The sequence below is a fragment of the Pimephales promelas genome, chromosome 10, assembly GCF_988280905.1.
Source record: "Pimephales promelas chromosome 10, fPimPro1.hap1.1, whole genome shotgun sequence".
In the NCBI taxonomy this organism is placed as follows: domain Eukaryota; kingdom Metazoa; phylum Chordata; class Actinopteri; order Cypriniformes; family Leuciscidae; genus Pimephales; species Pimephales promelas.
Window position 1 is genome coordinate 3,725,001 of NC_142778.1, and position 21,176 is coordinate 3,746,176.

General features: G+C 38.8%; 1 protein-coding gene and 1 long non-coding RNA gene across 2 annotated transcripts in view; one reads left to right on the forward strand and one right to left on the reverse strand.

Annotated features, from left to right (window-relative positions):
• The window catches only part of LOC148977284 (uncharacterized), a 155,620-nt gene that overhangs the window by 55,577 nt on the left and 78,867 nt on the right, over window positions 1–21,176 (reverse strand). The window lies entirely within an intron of this gene.
• foxa3 (forkhead box A3) lies at window positions 1,234–3,832 on the forward strand. The gene is made up of 2 exons (XM_039647661.2): window positions 1,234–1,659; window positions 2,509–3,832. Exons 1-2 carry the CDS (start codon window positions 1,588–1,590, stop codon window positions 3,739–3,741), a joined length of 1,305 nt encoding a protein of 434 aa, XP_039503595.1. The 5' UTR covers window positions 1,234–1,587; the 3' UTR covers window positions 3,742–3,832.

Below are 21,176 nucleotides of genomic sequence, written 5' to 3' on the forward strand. Positions count from 1 at the left end.
TTAAAACGTTATAGGCTATCTTAGCATTTAACCTTTTAACGTTATTTGAAAACGAGAAAACATCCTTGCACATTAAATTCATATGTTTTCTTTAAAACATTAACCAAACTTAGCCAAAGTTCTGAGAACGTTCCCTGCCAAAACGATCAAATGAACAAAAATAACCTACATTTGAAGCTAATTAAAACGAAAATATTCAGAAAATGCCGTTTTTGTCGCATTATGATATATACGGCATTTTCTGTATATTTCGTTTTAATTAGGCCTACATCAGTTAAATACAATGTAATATACAATTAGACATCCTATATTTAATTACAAATCTTTGCACATTTTGATGTTCATGAGTTCTAAAAATGCTGGGTTGTTTTAACCCAACTTTGGGTCAAATATGGACAACCCCAAACGTTGGGTTAAAAATGTAAGAATTTAAGGCCATAGCTTTCTAAAATGTCCTTCAAACCGGTTGTTTTAAGAACTGTTCACTGAAAGGGTCTTTGGGGAACAAAAAAATGCATTTCTGTTTTTAAGATTTTCGAATTTCATTCTGCACAATCCTTTACAATCTAATCAGTATAGGCATAGCCTATTTTGATTCTCTTGTAGGCTATTTTGTTTTTTCTACACTAAAATAACGTGCATGTGCTCGGGTTTGAGAAAAGACGGCATGAGATCATCTTTTTAAATCTGGAGAATTAATCATCGTCTTTATGTGTCCGACGTGAAAGTGATAGCCGAGGGGATTTAACAACTTTTAAAATTGGCACCTCAGATTACTGATGTGGAACCCTGCCGTGATGAGTTTAAACCCTGACGAGCTTAAACCACCCTGAACACATCACTGTGATGACGGAATCATATGAGCGACAAATCAAAAACAAGATTAGTCATCGGTCATGAAAGAAAATCAAAATCAATCTATCTATCTATTTATCAATCTATCTATCTAGGCTATAGGTAAGTCCATCCTTCTTTAAGTTAGGCTACAGCAGAGGCCCAAAATCTTCTACATTTCTTTCTATTCATTTTCTTTAGGCCTGAAGTTGTCTGGGATGACAATTGAGATGGATGTGTCGGCTGGCCAATATACAGAACAGCAGGGGGCAAGAGAGACCTTTAGGGAGTCTTCCTGAGTCCCGGGGCCCGTGGCGCGGCCCCTCCCTCACCTGCGCGTGTTTAAAGCCTGAGGTGAGGCTTTTCTACGGGACTCACCACAGAGACCTGACACAGACTCCACGACAGCTTCTCGTTTGGACTTCTCAGGATTACTTGAAAATGTTTACGGGTCCTGCCACACAAAAAAACTGAGTGAACTAAGTTACCTAATCATGAGAAACCATCTGATTTCTCCACGGGACTGAAGACAACAGACGAGCATAACTTTATTAAACTTTGTATTACAGTTCATGCTGTAATAGTATTACGTGGAATTACAAAGCGTGTCGTGTGGGACGTTTTTCTTTTTCTTTTCTTTTCTTTCTTTCTTTTTTTTTTTTAAAAAACCGCTGAGAAAAACAAAACTGAAGGACGATTTTATACACGGTTAGTGTCCGATCACTTTCTTACGAGTTACAACTTTATTTGGGGATGTTGAGCTCCGTGAAGATGGAATCACATGAAATTCCGGAATGGAATCCTTTCTACAGCGAGCCAAGCGAAGTAAGTTGTGGAAAGTCTTCAAATTTCTTTTATTTATTTACTAAAATATATTTACAGATAGATAGATAGATAGATAGATAGATAGATAGATAGATAGATAGATAGATAGAATTCGAAATAACATGTTATTTAAATAGGACAATAAAATGATTTATAACGATGTAACGTTCGCAAGTTACTATCATTTTATTGATTGAATAAATTAGGCTATATTTGTAAGAGTCGTCATTTATCTTTCGATTAGATTTCGATTTCAATTTTACGTTACATTCTCGTGCGCTCGTTTTTTAGGCTACCAGAGGAACCAATAGGCTAGAAAGTAAAATAGATAATTGTTTATTCATAAAGCAGCATTCGTTTAAAACCTTATTCTCCATTTGTGCAGTTACATTCAAATTTGTGTTATTGCTGGCAAACTATTTTGTGACCACGAACCCTGCGCCACAAATGTAATTATAATAGTTTTTTTCCTTTGTGTTTAATTCTATTTTTGAGACTTTTTCTAAGATTGCTGGAGAGTTTTAAATACACAACAGTGCGATTTTAACTGAAAATTCGTTTTATATTGTAAAACAAAATAAAAATAAATTAAAAATTCATTATAAAACACTTAAATTATACTATATAATTCTATACAAATTATTTTGTAATAACAGAAACTTAGAAGAATATAATAAAGTTAGACTATATTGCAGTTTGGCAATAACTTTATATGATAGGCCTAGAAGCCTTTGGTGAAAACTGTAATATTCTAATTTTGTGTGTGTGTTTATAAACTGTTAGATTTTGTTTTATAGTTGCTTTATTATTGAAGGCGAAATTTTAATGTCATGTGTTATTTTCTTTTAGATGTATTCCTCTCCGAGTGCCATGAACAGCTACATAAACCTGAACCCGGCCTGTTCCGCATCCAGCATGAACATGGGCTATCCCAGCTCAGGCCTCAACAGCAGTCCATTGGCCAGCATGGGTGGAGGCCCCAACCACATGAGCCTGTCCCCTGTAGGCTCCTCTCTGAACCCCAGTTCTCTGACCCAGCTGGGCTCTTCAGCCTCCTCGCTGGGTCCCCTCTCGCATTACCAAAGCATGGGCCAGCCCATGTCCCAGATCAGCTACCCCTCTCCTACCTCTCTTAACCGGACTAAGGAGATGCCAAAGCCCTACCGTCGCTCTCTAACCCACGCCAAGCCACCCTACTCCTACATATCCCTCATCACGATGGCGATCCAGCAGTCCAACAGTAAGATGCTAACCCTCAACGAAATCTACCAGTGGATCATGGATCTGTTCCCGTACTACCGCGAGAACCAGCAGCGCTGGCAGAACTCCATCCGCCACTCTCTGTCCTTCAACGACTGCTTCGTCAAAGTGGCGCGTTCGCCCGACAAGCCCGGCAAGGGCTCCTACTGGGCGCTGCACCCCAATTCCGGGAACATGTTCGAGAACGGCTGCTACCTGCGTCGGCAGAAGCGCTTCAAGATCGAGGAAAAGTCCGGGAAGAAGAGCTCGTCGAAATCCCAGGAGGGCGGCGGCAAGGGCGGGCACAGCGGCGAGGGCATGCAGGAGGAGCACAGTCCCGCCACCGGCTCCGAAGGGGCCGACTCGGCCCACTCCGACAGCTCCCATGCCGGATCCGCCTCGGAGGAGCAGCAGAGGAGCCTGGTGCAGATGGACTGCCCGTCTCAAGCGCCCGGCCTTTCGCACACCTCGCCGGTGCCCATCCCGTCTTCGGTGTCCTCCTCGATGCCCCCGTCCGGCTCGCACCTGCACTCTCAGGGCATGGGCGGCAGCCCTCACCTGTTGGGCAGCCCGATGCAACACCTGGACCTGCAGAACGACCCCCTGAAGTCCATGGACCCACACTACAATTTCAACCATCCGTTCTCCATCACCAATCTCATGTCCAACGAGCAGAAGATGGACCTCAAGTCGTACCAGGACCAGGTGATGGCGTACAACAGCTACACCACATCATCTCCCATGGCCGCCAAACAGATCTATGACAGCGCTGGTCCGTCCGCCATTGACTCTGGTGCGTATTACCAGACCCTCTACAGCAGGTCTGTCCTCAACGCATCCTAATGTGCTGACCAGCCGTTTGGACTCTTAATGGCAGGACATCTTCGACTTCAAGAGCTTGCGAGTTTCCGGCACTCTTAAAAATAAAGGTTTCAAAAGGTTTTTTTTTTTTTTTAGCAGTGATTCCATATGAGAAACATTTTCGGCTGGACATTTCTTTTAAAAGTACCTTAGTGTGAAGAAAGAACCTTTTGTTAAATGAAAGGGTTCCATGGATGTTGAGGGTTCTTAATGGAAGCTCCCAGCAAACATGGGTTCTTAATGGAACGTTCCCGAATGGTCCCATGAGGTTATGGTAGCCAAACAAGAACGTAATAGGAACGTTCCATGTAGGTTATATTTAGGTTTTATTTTTATAACATAAGGAGAACGTTTCGGGAACGTCCCCCTAACCTTTAGGGAAAGTTCTAGGAACATTTTGGGAACCAAAAACTAACGTTGCTGGGCTTTATTTTTAAGAGTGAAATGCTTTCACCAGAACCAAGAAACAAGAAACTAATTTAACTAACATATATTCAGAAACTAAGCATTTTGATTTCGGATGCAACACAGAAGATGTATAAAAATGATGCCATGTGTATATACTGTTTTTGGGGAAGCAGGAGTCAGGCATGTATTTATGAAGGGAAGAATTTAATATATCTTGTATGATTTTGTGTTGTGAAGTTACGTAAACAATGTGACGATAAGAGGACGTGAGCATGATTGAGTTCAGGTTACTGCTGTGAGCAGGTGTTACTGTGTTACAGGGAAACTCTCCTGTTTTGTGTTACAGCATAACGTATGTTCATTTGAAGTGTGTGGAAGGAGAGTGTGTATCGTTATGCTTGTCCCTTAGAGAAGCTGAAGAATTCCTTTTTTTTTACTCTTGGCCATGAAGTCATTTTGTATATTCAGAAGAATTCTGTGTTAAGTAGGCTATATATATATATATAAAGAGATAAATTGTTTGACAAAGATGGATTAAACTGTGGTAAATCCAGCTGTTTGTTTTCCAGACTTCCCCTTTTTTTTTTTTTTTAGAAATACTGGCAATGACGTTCACGAAAAAGATGTCAAAGACCTTTCACTGTTATTCCAGTGTGCCACATGTTCTGCTCAGATCAGCAGACAATGCACTAAGGGCCATTTCCATACAATACTTTGCACTAGTGACCTCTCTGTTCTTCACTGTTGGGGAGGGGTGGGACTGTTTCGTTACAAAAATGCTTTGTAACGACCTTTTTATCAGCAAATCATACAGACCCTATAGTGAAATCGCCATGATGTATTTACGTAAGGTCTCGTCATTTAAAAATCTCCTGCAGAGATTTGAAAGCAGTTTTAATAATAAAACTATTGTCTCAAGCCATCACATCATAAACAAAATTCTTTGAATTTTGTAAGAAAGCAGGTCAGAATTGATGTTCTTGTACTGTTTAGTTTTATTTAAACCCAGCTTTTTGAAGATAAGTGTCTTAATATATATATATTTGGTTGATCGTTCATGGTATGTTCTTAATGTTTGTTATCTCTTCTTATTAAAAAAAAAACTTCTCACATATGCCTTGGCGTTATTTTAAACATGCCTAAAATATGAATGTGACACTATTGAAAGTGTTTATTAAAGTACAATATAATAAATAGTATGCATTGATGAACTGCTTTTACACAGACTCTTATGGACAGAGCCGTTTTATAAGTTTTAAAATGCTTCTAGTCAATGATGAGCAGAATACTACCAGAAAAAAAAGATTTGTATTTACCCCTAAACGGTTTATTATAGGTACTGATATAGGGGAAGATAAGGTAGTTGTACCATAATGGCCCGGTTTCACAGACAGGGCTTAGATTAAGCCAGGATTAGGCCTTTTAATTAGGACTAAGTAGCTTTTATGCTTTAGAAAAAAAGCATTACTGATGTGCATCTTGAGGCATATTTTAAGCTTTCAGTTAAAAGAGTAGTTCACTTTTAAAAAAACTTTTGTTGATAATTTACTCACCCCCATGTCATCCAAGATGTCCATGTCTTTCTTTCTTCAGTCGAAAAGAAATTAAGGTTTTTGATGAAAACATTCCAAGATTTTCTCCATATAATGGACTTCAATGGGAACCAAACGGTTCAAGGTCCAAAAGACACTTCCAGTGCAAACTGCAAACTGTTCAAAGGGCTTTAAACGATTCCAGACGATGAATAAGGGTCTTATCAAGTGAAACGTTCGCTCATTAAAAAAATAAATAACAAAGTTTAAGTTTTATAAGCTCAAATGCTCGCCTTGCTTTGTTCTGTGATCCATGTTTGTGACTCTCCTGTTCGAACAAAATGAAAGACTCTTTTTTCGAGTCATTTGGTTCATTCAACGACCGAAATGAACGAATTGACTCGGAAAAAGATTTATTCATTTTGATGAACGAGTTCGAACAGGAGAGTCACGAACAGAGCAAGGCGAGCATTTGAGCTTCTAAAACTTAAACTTTTTAATTTATTTAGACTATAGACTACATGCTTGTCTGTGAAACCAGTTCTGCAAATGAGTGAAGAAATAAGTAATAAGTGCCCTGATCATTTCAGAACTGGAGAATAATACAGAATTGCCCCATGTTAACATTTGAGATCAAATAACATGATCATCAGGTTTTCATGTTTCAGTGCTGATATCAAATTGTTGCTGCTAATATGAGTTGTAATGAAAACACTGCGCAGCGTTTTGGATCCCACTGTATAAAACAATTGCAATCTGAAGAGTGACATTTTGAAGACCCTTACTGTAAAATGATCACAAACAATATAATAACCATGCAGCAGCCATATTCCATCTGGCAGGATAATGGCCCTATCATGTTTTATTGTCCCAAGAACATCCGGTAATAATAAATCATCTATACCTGCGGAACCAAAAAAGTTTTCATAATGATTTTAAACGTGTATTTTATGGTGTTCTTTCTTATTTTGGTGTGAAATATCCCACCCTGTCCTCTGAGTCTGGTGGTGAGCAGGACTTAAGCCACGCAGTTCAGCTCAGTGTTTTTTCGCTTTATCACAGAGAGCTGTGAAACCATTCTCTCTCGTCGCGTCACTCTGGAGAGCTTTTTCAAAGGCAGAGCGGATCACATGCAAAAGTGAGGGAAGGATGAAAGATAGACGGGGCTGGAGAAAAAGAGAAAATGTAAAGTAGACTCTGCCCTGGGTCTCCTGGTGGGAATCTATAGTTGCTATTTCTTCATGAGAAACACAAAGGGACCTTGCTGCTGGGCCACCGGCCTGATAAGATACGCCAATACGCCACTGATATGGTTTCCACAGCGACACAATGGCAAATTAGGGACAAGTGACAGAGGGCCCTTCCCATCATGGCTAAACTGGAATGTACCTTTTGCTTTGTGACCTAATAAAGATCTTTGATTATTTAGTTCAATGCAAAATACATACTCTAATGTTGTTCCAAACATGTATGCCTTTCTTTCTTCTCCACAAAACCACTTTTGAAGAACTGTTTTTGACCATGCAGGGTCCTTAACAATACTGGGACATTAAAGGAGTAGTTCGCTTTTATTTTTTTATTATTATTATTTTTTTTTTGCTGATTATTTACTCACCCCCATGTTATCCAAGATGTCCATGTCTTTCTTTCTTCAGTCAAAAAGAAATTAAGGATTTTCGCCATATAATGGACTTCAATGGGGACCAAACGGTTCAAGGTTCAAATTAGAGTTTCAGTGCAGCTTCAAAGGGCTTTAAACGATTCCAGACGATGAATAAGGGTCTTATCTAGCGAAACGATCGCTCATTTAAAAAATAAATTAAAAAAAGTTTAAGTTTTATAAGCTCAAATGCTCGCCTTGCTCTGTTCTGTGATGCGCGTTCATGACTCTCCTGTTCGAACTCATTCATCACACTGAACAAATCTTTTTTTCGAGTCATTTGGTTCATTCAAGAAACTAAATGAACAAAATAACTCGAAAAAAGATTTGTTCATTTTACACTTTTTACAAGCCCTTTGAAGCTGCACTGAAACTCTCATTTGGACCTTGAACCGTTTGGACCCCATTGAAGTCCATTATATAGAAAAAAATCCTGGAATGTTTTCATCAAAAACTTTAATTTCTTTTCGACTGAAGAAACAAAGACATGGACGGAAAAGAAAAAAAATTAAGAAAAAGAAATTAATTTTCAGTCGAAAAGAAATTAAGGTTTTTGATGAAAACATTCCAGGATTTTTCTCCATATAATGGACTTCAATGGGAACCAAACGGTTTAAGGTCCAAAAGACACTTTCGGTACAAACTGCAAACTGTTCAAAGGGCTTTAAACGATTCCAGATGATTCATTCATTCATTGAATGAACCAAATGACTCAAAAAAGATTTGTTCATTTTGATGAACGAGTTCGAACAGGAGAGTCACGAACGTGGAACACAGAACAGACCAAGGCGACCATTGGAGCTTATAAAACTTAAACTTTATTTTTTATTTTTTAAATGAGCGATCGTTTCGCTAGATAAGACCCTTATTCATCGTCTAGTGTCATTTAAAGCCCTTTGAAGCTGTACTGAAACTGTCTTTTGGACCTTGAACCGGTTGGTTCCCATTGAAGTCCATTATATGGAGAAAAATCCTGGAATGTTTTCATCAAAAACCTTATTTTTTTTTTCGACTGAAGAAAGAATGACATGGACATCTTGTATGACATGGGGGTGAGTAAATTATCAGCAAAAGTTTTTTTTTTTTTTTACAGTAAAGTGAACTACTCTACATTAAACTGACTTTGAAAATGAGTTGAATCTTGTTAGGCCTCACTAAAGCACCCGTGTTCCTAAAGTGCGACAGGTGCTACACAGTGGATGGAAAAACATCACACTTGTGACGTTGGCCTTTTACCGAACTGCGTGAAGGTGAGTAATAACTTCCGTTCTTGCAGTATTAATCCTGCTGTTATGAGCCATATTCTGCTGATAGGACAACAGACGCTGATAAGAAACATTCATCTATAAAATCACTTTCATCTCTATTGCTTCCTCAGACTTGCCACATTTCTGATTATCTCTATCCTGTTTGCCACTTCTGTGCAAAACGGTTAAGAAAACTGACACGGAAAGAAGAATATAAGGAAAAGGTGATCTAAAATACACACTCGGCTGTCCCAGAAGATGTGCTATGCAAACGACAAGCACAGCATCCTTAACTGTATCCTGTAGGAGGGGTGAGCTTTTGTTGACTTTCTTTAAAGACGTGCTCAGGAACACCACCCTGTTCATGCCACAGGCCATTGCTTAGGTGTCAGGTTTTTTCAAGGTGTGCCTGAGGCGGATGGATTTAGACTTTCTTTTCTTCTCTCTCTCTCTTTATGAGTGCAGTTTGAGCCATTTATGATGATAAATGAGCCATTTGCATATTAGTCATTAAAAGGCTGTCCGAGTGACATTCATTTGAAGCCTTTGCATATCAGTAAAATGTTTTTTTTTCTTCTTCTCGGAAATGGAAAGTGGCTTGATTAGTATGAATGTCCGATGTGGTTTTGAGTGAACTGTTGTTATTTATATGGACAAGGACATCTAATCAGGAATGAAACCAAATAATCAAGGTGGGTGGGACCAAAATGTAAAACTTTTAGAGTCAGTCTTCGGCGAATTGCATGCCTCAATGTTTATGATCTCACTCCAAACTACTACAATATTTTCAGTGTATTTTAACTTCAAACAATCCATAAACTATTTTGAGCAAAAGTCACTGTCTCTCCATTGGCTGGCTGGCTGTGTACGACAGGTTTCGGTGAGGAAACTGAGCCAGCAAAAGAACATAAACAAGAGCGGGAAAGAGAGAGAGAGAGTGTGTCACAGGGAGCATTCATAGTGTGCAGGTTAGAAGCAGATAAAGAGCTGGACTTTGCTCTATGGCATGCTGTGGGTGAAGGTAAAATGGCTGCTGATTAGGCCAGACAGAGACAACGACAGCCGAACAGCATGATTAAATTTTCCTTTCAGAGGCAGATTGATCTTGGCTTGATCACTGTGTCAACAAAACAGAGACCTGGTGTTCTCGTCACTGTAGGCCTCATGGCCGCAGTCAAATGCAGTCTGTCAATGGAGTCAGTTCATTCTACCTTCAACACACACACACTCTATAATTGAATGCTCCGAATCCTTAACATACCTTTATTTGAATATTCTCTTCCAATGTCAATTTCCCTTGTAATCAACTTAGAAATTTAAGTTAAAATGTTTTTTTTAATCATTTTTATTTTATTTAGTAGGCTAGTTATATAAAAACAATGATTGAAAGTCAAAAGTATTGCTAAATGTATTTTCGGTATTCATGAAATTAATCAGAGACGGAGGAGATTTTCCCATTCAAACTTTGTAAAGAAACCCGTCTATTTGCAATAGCCTACGTAAACCATCCTGAAATTGATTAATTTGAAATTTACCCTCATTTATTTAAAAAGATGTAGGCTATCGTTCACAGTTTATTACTAACGATGTGTGTAAATAAAATAAATTAGCCTAATCCATTAATAAAAAAAAAATGCTTTGGGTCAAAATAGCTTATAAAGGTGTATTCATAGTTGTTTCCCATTAGAATTTACTCTCTAGTCTAATGAATCCTGTTGTTTTAAATAAAAGTAAAAGTAAAATTATTTGGTTTGCTTGTTAGGATAAAAACAAAGACGTAAACTTAGCTGCACTAAGAAACTCTCTATCGCCATCTATGCTTGACACATACAATTACCTTTAACTTTAGAGTAGATATTAACGTTAGTTTTGTTTTGTCACTTCGATCCTGCAGGATGAATCTGATGCCTTTATCAAAGCGGATCTGGACAGTAAGAAAAATTTCACTAAACTTAATTTCAGGAAAAAATGTCATGCAATTCACAATGCCCCGTCGATTTTATTTTCTGTTAGTGTTACTGTTCTGTAACGTTACAGACTAACTTTCCTTGTCAAATCGCGACTCTTCAGTTTAAGGTTTCTAACGTAACGTTACATGACTGCTAGGGTAAGTTAAGGGTTTAGAATAGAGGGTTACTGTTTCTATGTCAAAAGCTATCTAGCTAACTAGTTTAATCAACTAGCAAGACAGACTGGACATTTGTTTGAGGCAAATGTAAAATGTAAACACGCCACAGCTTAGCCTGCATCAGATTTCCCACGAAATACGACCAGACAGGTCAAAATCGAAATTAATTTGATAAGCCTACCATAACATACCAGGTTATGTCAAGAAGAGAAATTTAAACCCTGAGTTTTTATTTTTTATGTTGGCTACTCGCTCAAAATAGAATTTCGTTAATTATTAACCAAACAATCAAGCTTTAATGACCCGCAAAGTGTACTTAGATGGTCTAATGAAATTGTAACATTTAACAAGTATTCAACAGTACTTTAGGAAAGTAAAAATCCCCAAAATAATGTATAAATATAATAATGAAGTACAATTAGGCTTCTTTGCACCCCTGGTTTTTATCAGGTCATGAGTGAATATTTGTGTGTGTGCGTGTGCGTGTGTGTGTGTGTGTGTGTGTGTGTGTGCGTGCCTGACTTTCAGGTGGTAAAACTGACCAAACTATGTTGAAATTACTCTTTTGTGTTGAAGAAAAGAGGTTATGGTCTAAAAGTCCCATAGAGGCAGCTGCGTTGGTGTATGTGTGAGTGTGTGTTGGTGCTTTGGTGATTTACGAGGCCATGGATAGTGGTTGTCAAGTCAGGCTGTGTTGTCTTTTGGTCTAGTCAAGACTGACACTTTCTTCCTGATCTGTCCCCTTATGTCCACATGGACCCCAGATGTGCACACACATTCCTGTTGAGTTCATTCCCATAGTGTCTTCAAACACACATACAAACCCTCAAAAGTCACCTTTGACCTCTGAAGACACTTTTGAGATCAAATAACTGACTGAATCGATAAAGACCCTTCCAAAAACCTTTGACTATAGACCTAAATGTTTAATTTGTCAGCACCTATTGAGCTATATTAGGATTGCTACTCATTTTCATCAAATTACTGAATTTTACTAAAAAACGTAGTAGCCAATAGCCAGGTTTAAACATCTTACACACCTCCGTAAGTAATAAAAACGTGCTCATCAGAGTGATAGTGTCTAGAGTATGCTGAGGTTAGTGGGTCTAACCTAAAAGTGTTAGTGGAGTTTGACCAAAAGACTACAGCTGAATGACTGTCGGTCATAACACACAAGCATAAAAATATGGCAGACTGATAACAAGCCGGTAAAGAGTTATTGTGTTGAGTTATCTGCTGGAGCAAAACACGCCCCCTCTCCCTCACACACACAAACATTAGAATTATTGGTCACTGTCAGTCACAGGCTCCGCCCCCTCATGGATGACCTCATCCACACCATGAATACTCAATTCTCTCATGTCAATGATTCAATCAATTATTTATCATGTTAATTGCTATACTTTAACAGTCCTCTGCATTTCAGAGAACTGTAGAAACAAGTTTAATAAGCAGTAACAATACCTTTACTTTTCACTAGCAAACTATAAAATAAAAAGTAGCCTGTGTTTAAAAATAGCCCATATTAATGTTTTTGAATATATTTTGTTGTTTCCTTTGTTTAAGTGCTATTTTTTAATTGAGAATCTACATGTTTTTAAAGGCAGAACTACCATTTCATGGAGATAAACTTCTGGTCATGTGTTTTCTGCGTGCGTGAATTACTTTTTATTTCTTACCAAATTCTTAATTTCTCAATTATTTTGACCAAATCAATTTAAAAATGAAAAAAAGGTTGTGTAAGAAATAAGTTACAGGATCACACACAATTAAATAATTTAATTAGTGTTATTATTATATACAGTATTTTTGGCCACAGACAGGTTGACACAAAATTCAAGTAGCTCACTACAATAGTAAAGTACAAAATAGTTCACACAAACATAAAAAATCGCACAAAATTACAAAATAATTTACTAATGCAATCCTAATTGAATTTGACTTTTTTCTTTAAGCCAAACACAATCACGAGTTATATTAAAAAATATCCTGGCTCTTCCAAGCTTTATAATAGGAGTGAATGGTAATCGTTAGTGATGGGGACGAGACCGCCTATGCCGAGTCCGAGTCGAGGCCGAGTCTTTGAAGGGTCGAGTCCGAGTTGAGACCGAGTCCGTTGGTTTTCAAATACAGTCGAGTCCGAGTCAAGACCGAGTCTTTGAAGGGTCGAGTCCGAGTCGAGAACGAGTCTTTGAAGGGTCAAGTCCGAGTCGAGACCGAGTCTTTGAAGGGTCGAGACCGAGTCAAGAACGAGTCTTTGAAGGGTCAAGTCCGAGTCGAGACCGAGTCTTTGAAGGGTCGAGACCGAGTCTTTGAAGGGTCGAGTTCGAGTCAAGTCTGAGTCTTTGAAGGGTCGAGTTCGAGTCAAGTCTGAGTCTTTGAAGGGTCGAGTTCGAGTCGAGTCCGAGTCTTTGAAGGGTCGAGTCTTAGTCGAGACTAAGTCTTTGAAGGGTCGAGTCCGTGTCGAGACCGAGTCCGTTGGTTTTCAAATACAGCCGAGTCCGAGTCAAGACCGAGTCTTTGAAGGTCGAGTCCGAGTCAAGACCGAGTCTTTGAAGGGTCGAGTCCGAGTCAAGACCGGGTCTTTGAAGGGTCGAGTCTGAGTCAAGACCGAGTCTTTGAAGGGTCGAGTCCGAGTCAAGAACGAGTCTTTGAAGGGTCGAGTCCGTGTCGAGACCGAGTCCGTTGGTTTTCAAATACAGCCGAGTCCGAGTCAAGACCGAGTCTTTGAAGGTCGAGTCCGAGTCAAGACCGAGTCTTTGAAGGTCGAGTCCGAGTCAAGACCGAGTCTTTGAAGGGTCGAGTCCGAGTCAAGACCGGGTCTTTGAAGGGTCGAGTCCGTGTCGAGACCGAGTCCGTTGGTTTTCAAATACAGCCGAGTCCGAGTCAAGACCGAGTCTTTGAAGGTCGAGTCCGAGTCAAGACCGAGTCTTTGAAGGGTCGAGTCCGAGTCAAGACCGGGTCTTTGAAGGGTCGAGTCTGAGTCAAGACCGAGTCTTTGAAGGGTCGAGTCCGAGTCAAGAACGAGTCTTTGAAGGGTCGAGTCCGTGTCGAGACCGAGTCTTTGAAGGTCGAGTCCGAGTCAAGACCGAGTCTTTGAAGGGTCGAGTCCGAGTCAAGAACGAGTCTTTGAAGGGTCGAGTCCGTGTCGAGACCGAGTCCGTTGGTTTTCAAATACAGCCGAGTCCGAGTCAAGACCGAGTCTTTGAAGGTCGAGTCCGAGTCAAGACCGAGTCTTTGAAGGTCGAGTCCGAGTCAAGACCGAGTCTTTGAAGGGTCGAGTCCGAGTCAAGACCGGGTCTTTGAAGGGTCGAGTCTGAGTCAAGACCGAGTCTTTGAAGGGTCGAGTCTGAGTCGAGATTGAGTCTTTGAAGGGTCGAGTCTGAGTCGAGGACTCAATCTGAAAATTACGAGTCCTCCTCCCACTGTGGTCCGAGACCGAGTCAAGACCGAGTCTTTGAAGGGTCGAGACCGAGTCAAGACCGAGTCTTTGAAGGAACAAGTCCGAGACGACTCAGAGAAAGCAGAAATCGGTCTCGAGGCTGGTCACGAGTCTGAAACCAGACTCGAGTACTACATCACTAGTAACCGTTTTGGAAACTAGTAATCGTTTTGGGAACCAGAACTAGACTCGTGTACAGTCTTTACCGGAAACCAGTGATTATAGTTTCAGAAAGTTACAAATATGGATATTTTTCTTACAGAAATGCATCACTGCACCTCAGTCGGCCTTTATTAACGCACTCAGTCGTATGGTAAATGGACTGCATTTATACAGCGCGTTCACAGACCAAAAGCTCTTTACATATTGCCTCGCATTCACCCATTCACTCACTCATACACCGACAGCATGGCTATGGATTATGGATGGATGCACTTTTTGGGGCTTCAAAAACTCAATCACTCCCAATATAAAGCTTGGAAGAGCCAGGATATTTTTAATATAAGTCCCATTGTGTTTGGTCATATACACAATCTATATGGCTCTAGGAGGAGGAGTAAATTATGGGATTATTTTTGGGTGAACTAACCCTTTAAGTAAACTTCTTTGAAAGCAGCTTCTCATTTGCATATAGCCCGGGGGAACTGTAAAGAAACATGGCAGTATTTGTAGTGTCAGCTAATTGAGTGATGGGCTCAATCGAAAGGTTTTTTGCCTGTGGCCACAACTGTAGCTCTTGACAATTACGTATATTTGAAACGTAGCAATGCCTGACACCTCACTGAAGATGGTCAGATAAACATCTCTGCGTGGTGAATATAGGTGAAAGTATCTTAGGTGTCGCCGAGTTCTCAGCCCCCCTCCGGCTTCCCAGCCCCTGCCACGGGCCCGTTACTGGGGGGTTTGTTTTCGTGCCCTGCCAATCTCAGGTTCCCCTCGTTTGCACCAATTAGCAATGACAGGAATCCAGCTGGGCCAAATTAATGGTACACCAGCACCCTCCTCTCCTTATAGCAGCGCGAGGGTCTAAAAACAACACCCGCGTGTGAGAAAGAGAGAATCACATCATTCACTAGCCGTAGCACTGGAATGCGTCAAATGCTTCCCTTCCTCATGCACTTACACATTCTCTCATGTCTGCTCTCATACACACACATCTGTACATTCCACTCCTATATATAATATCTTTACGTGTGCATTGCCAAGAAATGTTTAGCTAACAACACACATTTCTTTAATGCCCACCATAAACTGTAAAGTATCATTCTCTGAGGCTGCGTTTGTCTTATGACTTTCTGCCTGACAACAATGTGATTTTTAAAGGACAGTAAATCTTATTTAAAGAGATTTAACCACAAAATAAAGATTCTTAGTCACCCTCATGTCATTCTAAGCCTGTATGAATTTCTTCTTCTGCAAAAGTTATTTTGAAGAACGTTGGGGTTCAAACCCCATCCAATCCCAAAGACATTCATTGTATGCACAAAAAAAAACCCCCAGACATTTCTCAAAATATCTTCATATGGATAAAACGAAAATAAAACGGGACAACAAAGAACAGCCGATAACACATTGCAATACGTTTTCATTTGTTATAACATTAGTTAACACTGGTTAACATGAACTAGCAATGAAAAATACTTAATCTTAGTAATTTCAGTCCTGATTCCCATGTACTCATTTTAGTTATACAATAACTGGGTAATAACTAGGTACTAACCCCTAAACCTAACCTTAACCCATGTAATTTCTGTGTATTACTCAATACTTTCTTAGGCAAGTAGAGTACACTGTAAGCACATGTAAGTATTCAATATAAATAATATTAAAATCAAAAGTTCTTTTTTTGGCCCTGAGCTGTCATGAACTAGCAATGAACAATTGTATTTTTATTAACTAATAATAACAAAGATTAATAAATACTTGAACTAATGTAAGTTAATGCATTATTTAACGAGACTTTATTGTAAAGTGTTACTCAACTCTGAGAGGCACATGAGAACACTAATACAAAAAAGGGCAATTATTAAAAAAAAACTATAGAAAAATAAATGTGACCGCACAGGTAAAGCAAATGTTAATGAAAATGAGATCTGTCTATCCATCCATCTATTCATTTTCCAAATCGTGTGTCCTCTGTAGGGTCATGGAAAAGGCCTAAATAGACAGAAAAAATCCATAAAATGTTTAGAATTTTGTGAGTTATGAAAAATAAGTGATCTACGACCTTTATTCATTGCACGCCATTGTAAAGACATCCCAATGTATGCACTATTGCTGTTTTGTAGTATTAATAGTGCGAGTAGTGCGTTCACACTGAAAAGTGTACTTTAAATAACCGGATGATGCCCTTATTTGACCCAATTATAAAAAGTGTGGAATGGGACACTTCATGTACTCAACTATCACAGCTTTAATTACTTATTGGAGGGGGAGGGGCATCGGACTCCAATGTTGAATAACAAAATCGCCATTCAATCATACACTACACGGTTGAGTACATACCTGATGTAACTGTTTTATCCTGATGTTATGTTAATCGTGCATTAACCGCTACTTATAAAATGCTGGGATGGTCAGATCTCAGTTCTCACAAGGATGAGTTCTGTGTCCTCGTGTCGTTCTTTCAAGGTTGCCTGACAAGACCATTCTCAACAAGAACGCAAGTCCGTTCTTTGCTTTCTTGGACTGAGAAACAGTCGATGTTTTAATGTGTGGAGGTTTCCCGCCAGAACCTCTACTGAAGCTGCTCATCCAGATCAGAACAGAGTTTTACCTTTTTCCTTTCCTCCCTTCCTTTTTCCATCTATCTGTTTTTAGGCTGCTGGGGTCCATAAACAGCCTTGGCTGGAGTGGAGGGGGAAAGCGAGAGAGAGAGAGAGAGAGAGAGGGATGAATAGAGGTAATGTCCTGCAGCGCTCAATGCCACTGGAGCGGTGAGCGTCTCACACACACATGTCTTAATCCACAGGAAAACACTTTTTTGATGGTCCTTTTTGTCTATAAGTAACATTGCACCTTCTGTACATGTCTACTAACTCTCTTTTGAGTATTAGTAGACTGGGTTAGGGATAGAATAAGTTGACATGTAGTTGCAAAGTTACTTATCATCAGTTGGAGGACCATCAAAATAAAGAGTTTGCAGATATTAAGCAGACAGTCCGTTAATACTCTATTGAGAGTTAGTTGTAAACAGAATGTTCAAAAGGGTCCATCAAAATAAAGTGTTACCAAATAGTGTTTGCCCGTGCGAAACTTACCATAACTATCATGCTGTGGCGGATTGCCAGAGCATTGCTCAGATGTTCTGAGTGGTTGTAGAATGTTGTTTTGTGGTTGCTAGGGTCCTCTGGGTGGTTGCTAAGTTATTTTGGGATCAAAAGAGATATGTTTTGGTCCCCTCCTCTGGCTGGAATGAGATTTTAATGGTATGGGCTGAATCAGTCACAGAACCTATTTGAAATTTTAAGTGTTTAACCAACGTAATCTCATGCAAGTTGTAACTGTTTTACGTTTTGGTTAATTCGTATGTTTTCCTACAATCTGTTTATGCCCCAGTGGCGGTTTAGTTGGACCTTCACGCATATATTTTTTCTAATGATCGGTTCACATTGTAAAAACATGCATTACAGCTTATTATTTTGAATATACCACACAATAAAAATGAAGTATAGTTTCAATGCTTTTAGATTAGGCTTGAGGACAAGTTAGGACAAGGTGAGAAAACTATTTAAAGTCTAGTAAATGCACAAATGCCTTTAATGCCTATGTTTAGTGGTCGCAAGCAGTGTTTAAAATGATTTTCCCTAGTTATGTTCATATGCAGATTCTCACTGTTTTCAGGTCAGTCCTTGTGTTATAATAGGATGACACCTTCGCTTGTGAAAAAGAAGTACACTTTAGCAAACTTTTACTTATTACACAAATAATAGATTTTAAAAGAATATGCTTTATGCGTTTCTGAAACTGTTCATTACAATTAAATGAAAATGCGCTGTAAACAAAAGTGTTAAATACAATCTACTTGGATGTTTAACTCATTTAAATTACAGTAAACTGACTTAAAAATATTAGTTGAATCTTGTATAACTTACGATATATTAAAAAATTAAAAAAGTATGAGTATAAAAAATTGCTTAACGTAGTTTTATGCGATGAAACGATGTAAAATAATGTCAAAACCTATTGTTCATATAATTGTTTACAGTGTGGATTATAGTTTAAAGGTATATTATTAAACTCTGTTAGCTTAAAGGAGTAGTTCTTCATGAAAACATTCCAGCATTTTCTCCATATAATGGACTTCATTGAGAACCAAATGAGAGTTTCAGTGCAAACTGCAAACTGTTCAAAGGGCTTTGAACGATTCCAGACGATGAATAAGGGTCTTATGGACCCTTCGAGTCATGACTCGAAAAAAAGATTTGTTCATTTTGATGAACGAGTTCGAACAGGAGAGTCACAAACGCTCATCACAGAACAGAGCAAGGCGACCATTTGTGCTTATAAAACTTAAGCTTGTTTATTTATTTTTTAAATCACTGATCATTTTGCTTGATAAGACCCTTATTCATCGTCTGGAATCGTTTAAAGCCCTTTGAACAGTTTGCAGTTTGCACTGAAACTCTCATTTGGACCTTGAACCGTTTGGTTCCCATTGAAGTCCGTTATATGGGGAAAAATCCTGGAATGTTTTCATCAAAAACCTTAATTTCTTTTCGACTGAAAAAAGAAAGACATGGACATCTTGGATGACACGGGGATAACATGCTTAAGTTAGACTTAATTACATCTTCATATGTAATTTCATAATAACTTGAAATAATTTGAAGTGTGAATAAAGTGTACACTGACAAGCATTTTTTAAGCATCAACGAAAATATACTTTATTGTCATTTCTTGTATGTCATGTATTGTAATTACACTTCTGTAATGATGAAGCTGCAATTTAGTAAGTAAACTGATTATAAATGTAATATCAAACAACACACTAGAGTTAAAAAATATAATCAAGAACTTTAGGTGCGCTTTACTCATTAAAACATGATTTGAAATGTAATTCACAAAGTCCTCTGCGTAGGCAACATTAGTGTTCTCTCCAATCAATGCAATCAAGCGCGCAAGGGTTTCCAGATCCGTGGATTTCCGTGGCCGGTCAAACAGCAGGGTAGTGTTGAGCTCGACGCGGCTCCCTGTGAATTTACCATGTTCATCACCATCATCATCAATGGGGCCTTCTTCTCAATGAAGTCTGCTCCGAAAATACCTGTTCTCTCCCCTGTCCCTCTCCTACCGGCCACTGTCTAAACAAACAAGTTGAGAGTCTTTTTTGAACATGCCCAACATGCTCATTTTCAGTCGGCCTGCTGCACGCTTCACAGGTGATATTTATAAACACCTCAAAAAGAGCTTTTTTTTTCCTGAAGGGTTGCAGGTATCTGACCGAACGAATGCGAGTCTGTCTGTCCCCCTCTTGCGTTCCTGCCAGATAGGACCAGACCACTGGGGTAACTTTCCTGGCTCCGCAGGGCCCCGGACAATCGCCTCTTTCATTGAGGGCAAAAAATTCGGCCCCTGGCTCCTTCCTCGCAGTTAGGCCGCAGGGAGAGTTTCTCTAGCTCTCACTCTCTCCAGCGCCCGCCTTCACAAAGCTACCTTTTACAGGTTTATATTTAGCCTCCTTCTTCACCGCCGTCCATTTCTTAGGTGCGGGTAGTTGTGTGGAGTAAAATTAAAAAGGCTTCTAAACGGCGGGGTTCGCAAAAAAATAAAAAAACATTTGGGGGAAAAAAGTGAGAGCGGAAAACAGGAGCCAGGAGTGATGGTTTTCCACGGTAGTTCCCGTAAGCGAGCTGTGTACTTTATTCAAATGAAGGAAAGGTGAAGGCCAAAAAAAGACGATAAACAGAGAAAATATGAAAGCTCTTTCAATCACGAGGCGTCTGTGAAGATGCAGATGTCTTTGTGCTGTGGATCAACACTGGAGCTGCAGTGTTAGCAGGAGCACAGCTGTGCTCTTCTCTCCGTCTTGCATCCTGGTGTCACGCAGGACTTTTTTTTCCAAGAACTTGCGAGGATTTTCACTGAGCTAACAATGTGTGCTCATTCATGACTCATGGCTGCTTAAACTTCACTCAACCTTTTAGCCTTCTTCTGTCGCTCTCTCTCTCTCTCTCTTTCTATATCATTCACTCTTTTTTAGTACAATTAGAGGCAAAGAGATTTTTAATTTTTTTTTTTGTTTATTTATTTTGTTTTTAAAAACTGATGAATGAATGGACACTGATCTCTTTCAACAAAAAATGTCAAAATTTTAGACTCAATAATAAGAATATTTTTCTCTGGCCAGACCACAAAAAGATTTTATTTTTTAGCAATAAAATTATATATTATATATATAACATTTTTATAAAATTGTATACAAATTTTATCCAGTATTATTTTATACAAATTATTGTATTCAGTATATATAGTATATATGAAGAGTTCAGATGCAAAAGCCTCTAAGTGCCATTTGAAATTTTCTTCATTTTTATCAAGCTTGTATATTTAAGTTCAGTAATTTCACTTAAATGGCAATGAAGATTACCTATTTATTGCCATTTAAGTGAAATTACTGAACTTAAATATACAAGCTTGATAAAAATGGTCATTTTAGAAGAAAATTTCAAATGGTATTTAGAGGCTTTTGCATCTGAACTCTTCATATATATATATATATATATATATATATATATATATATATATATATATATACAGTACACTCTAAAAAATGTTGGGTTGTGTCAACCCAAATGTTGGGTTAAAAATGTAATTAAAAATTTTAACCCAACTTCAACTTTCACTTTCAACTATACATTTTTTAATTACATTTTTAACCTAACATTTATTTGTCCACATTTGACCCAAATTTGGGTTGAAACAACCCAGCATTTTTTAGACTGTATATAATGCATCAATAATTAAAATATTTATATTCAGATATTTATGTAAATTAATG

Excerpts from the sequence above, each read along its gene's own strand:
- foxa3 (XM_039647661.2), top strand. The coding sequence starts at position 1,588 with ATGTTGAGCTCCGTGAAGATGGAATCACATGAAATTCCGGAATGGAAT. Across the intron at positions 1,660-2,508 it reads TCTACAGCGAGCCAAGCGAA|ATGTATTCCTCTCCGAGTGC; the intron begins GTAAGTTGTGGA and ends ATTTTCTTTTAG.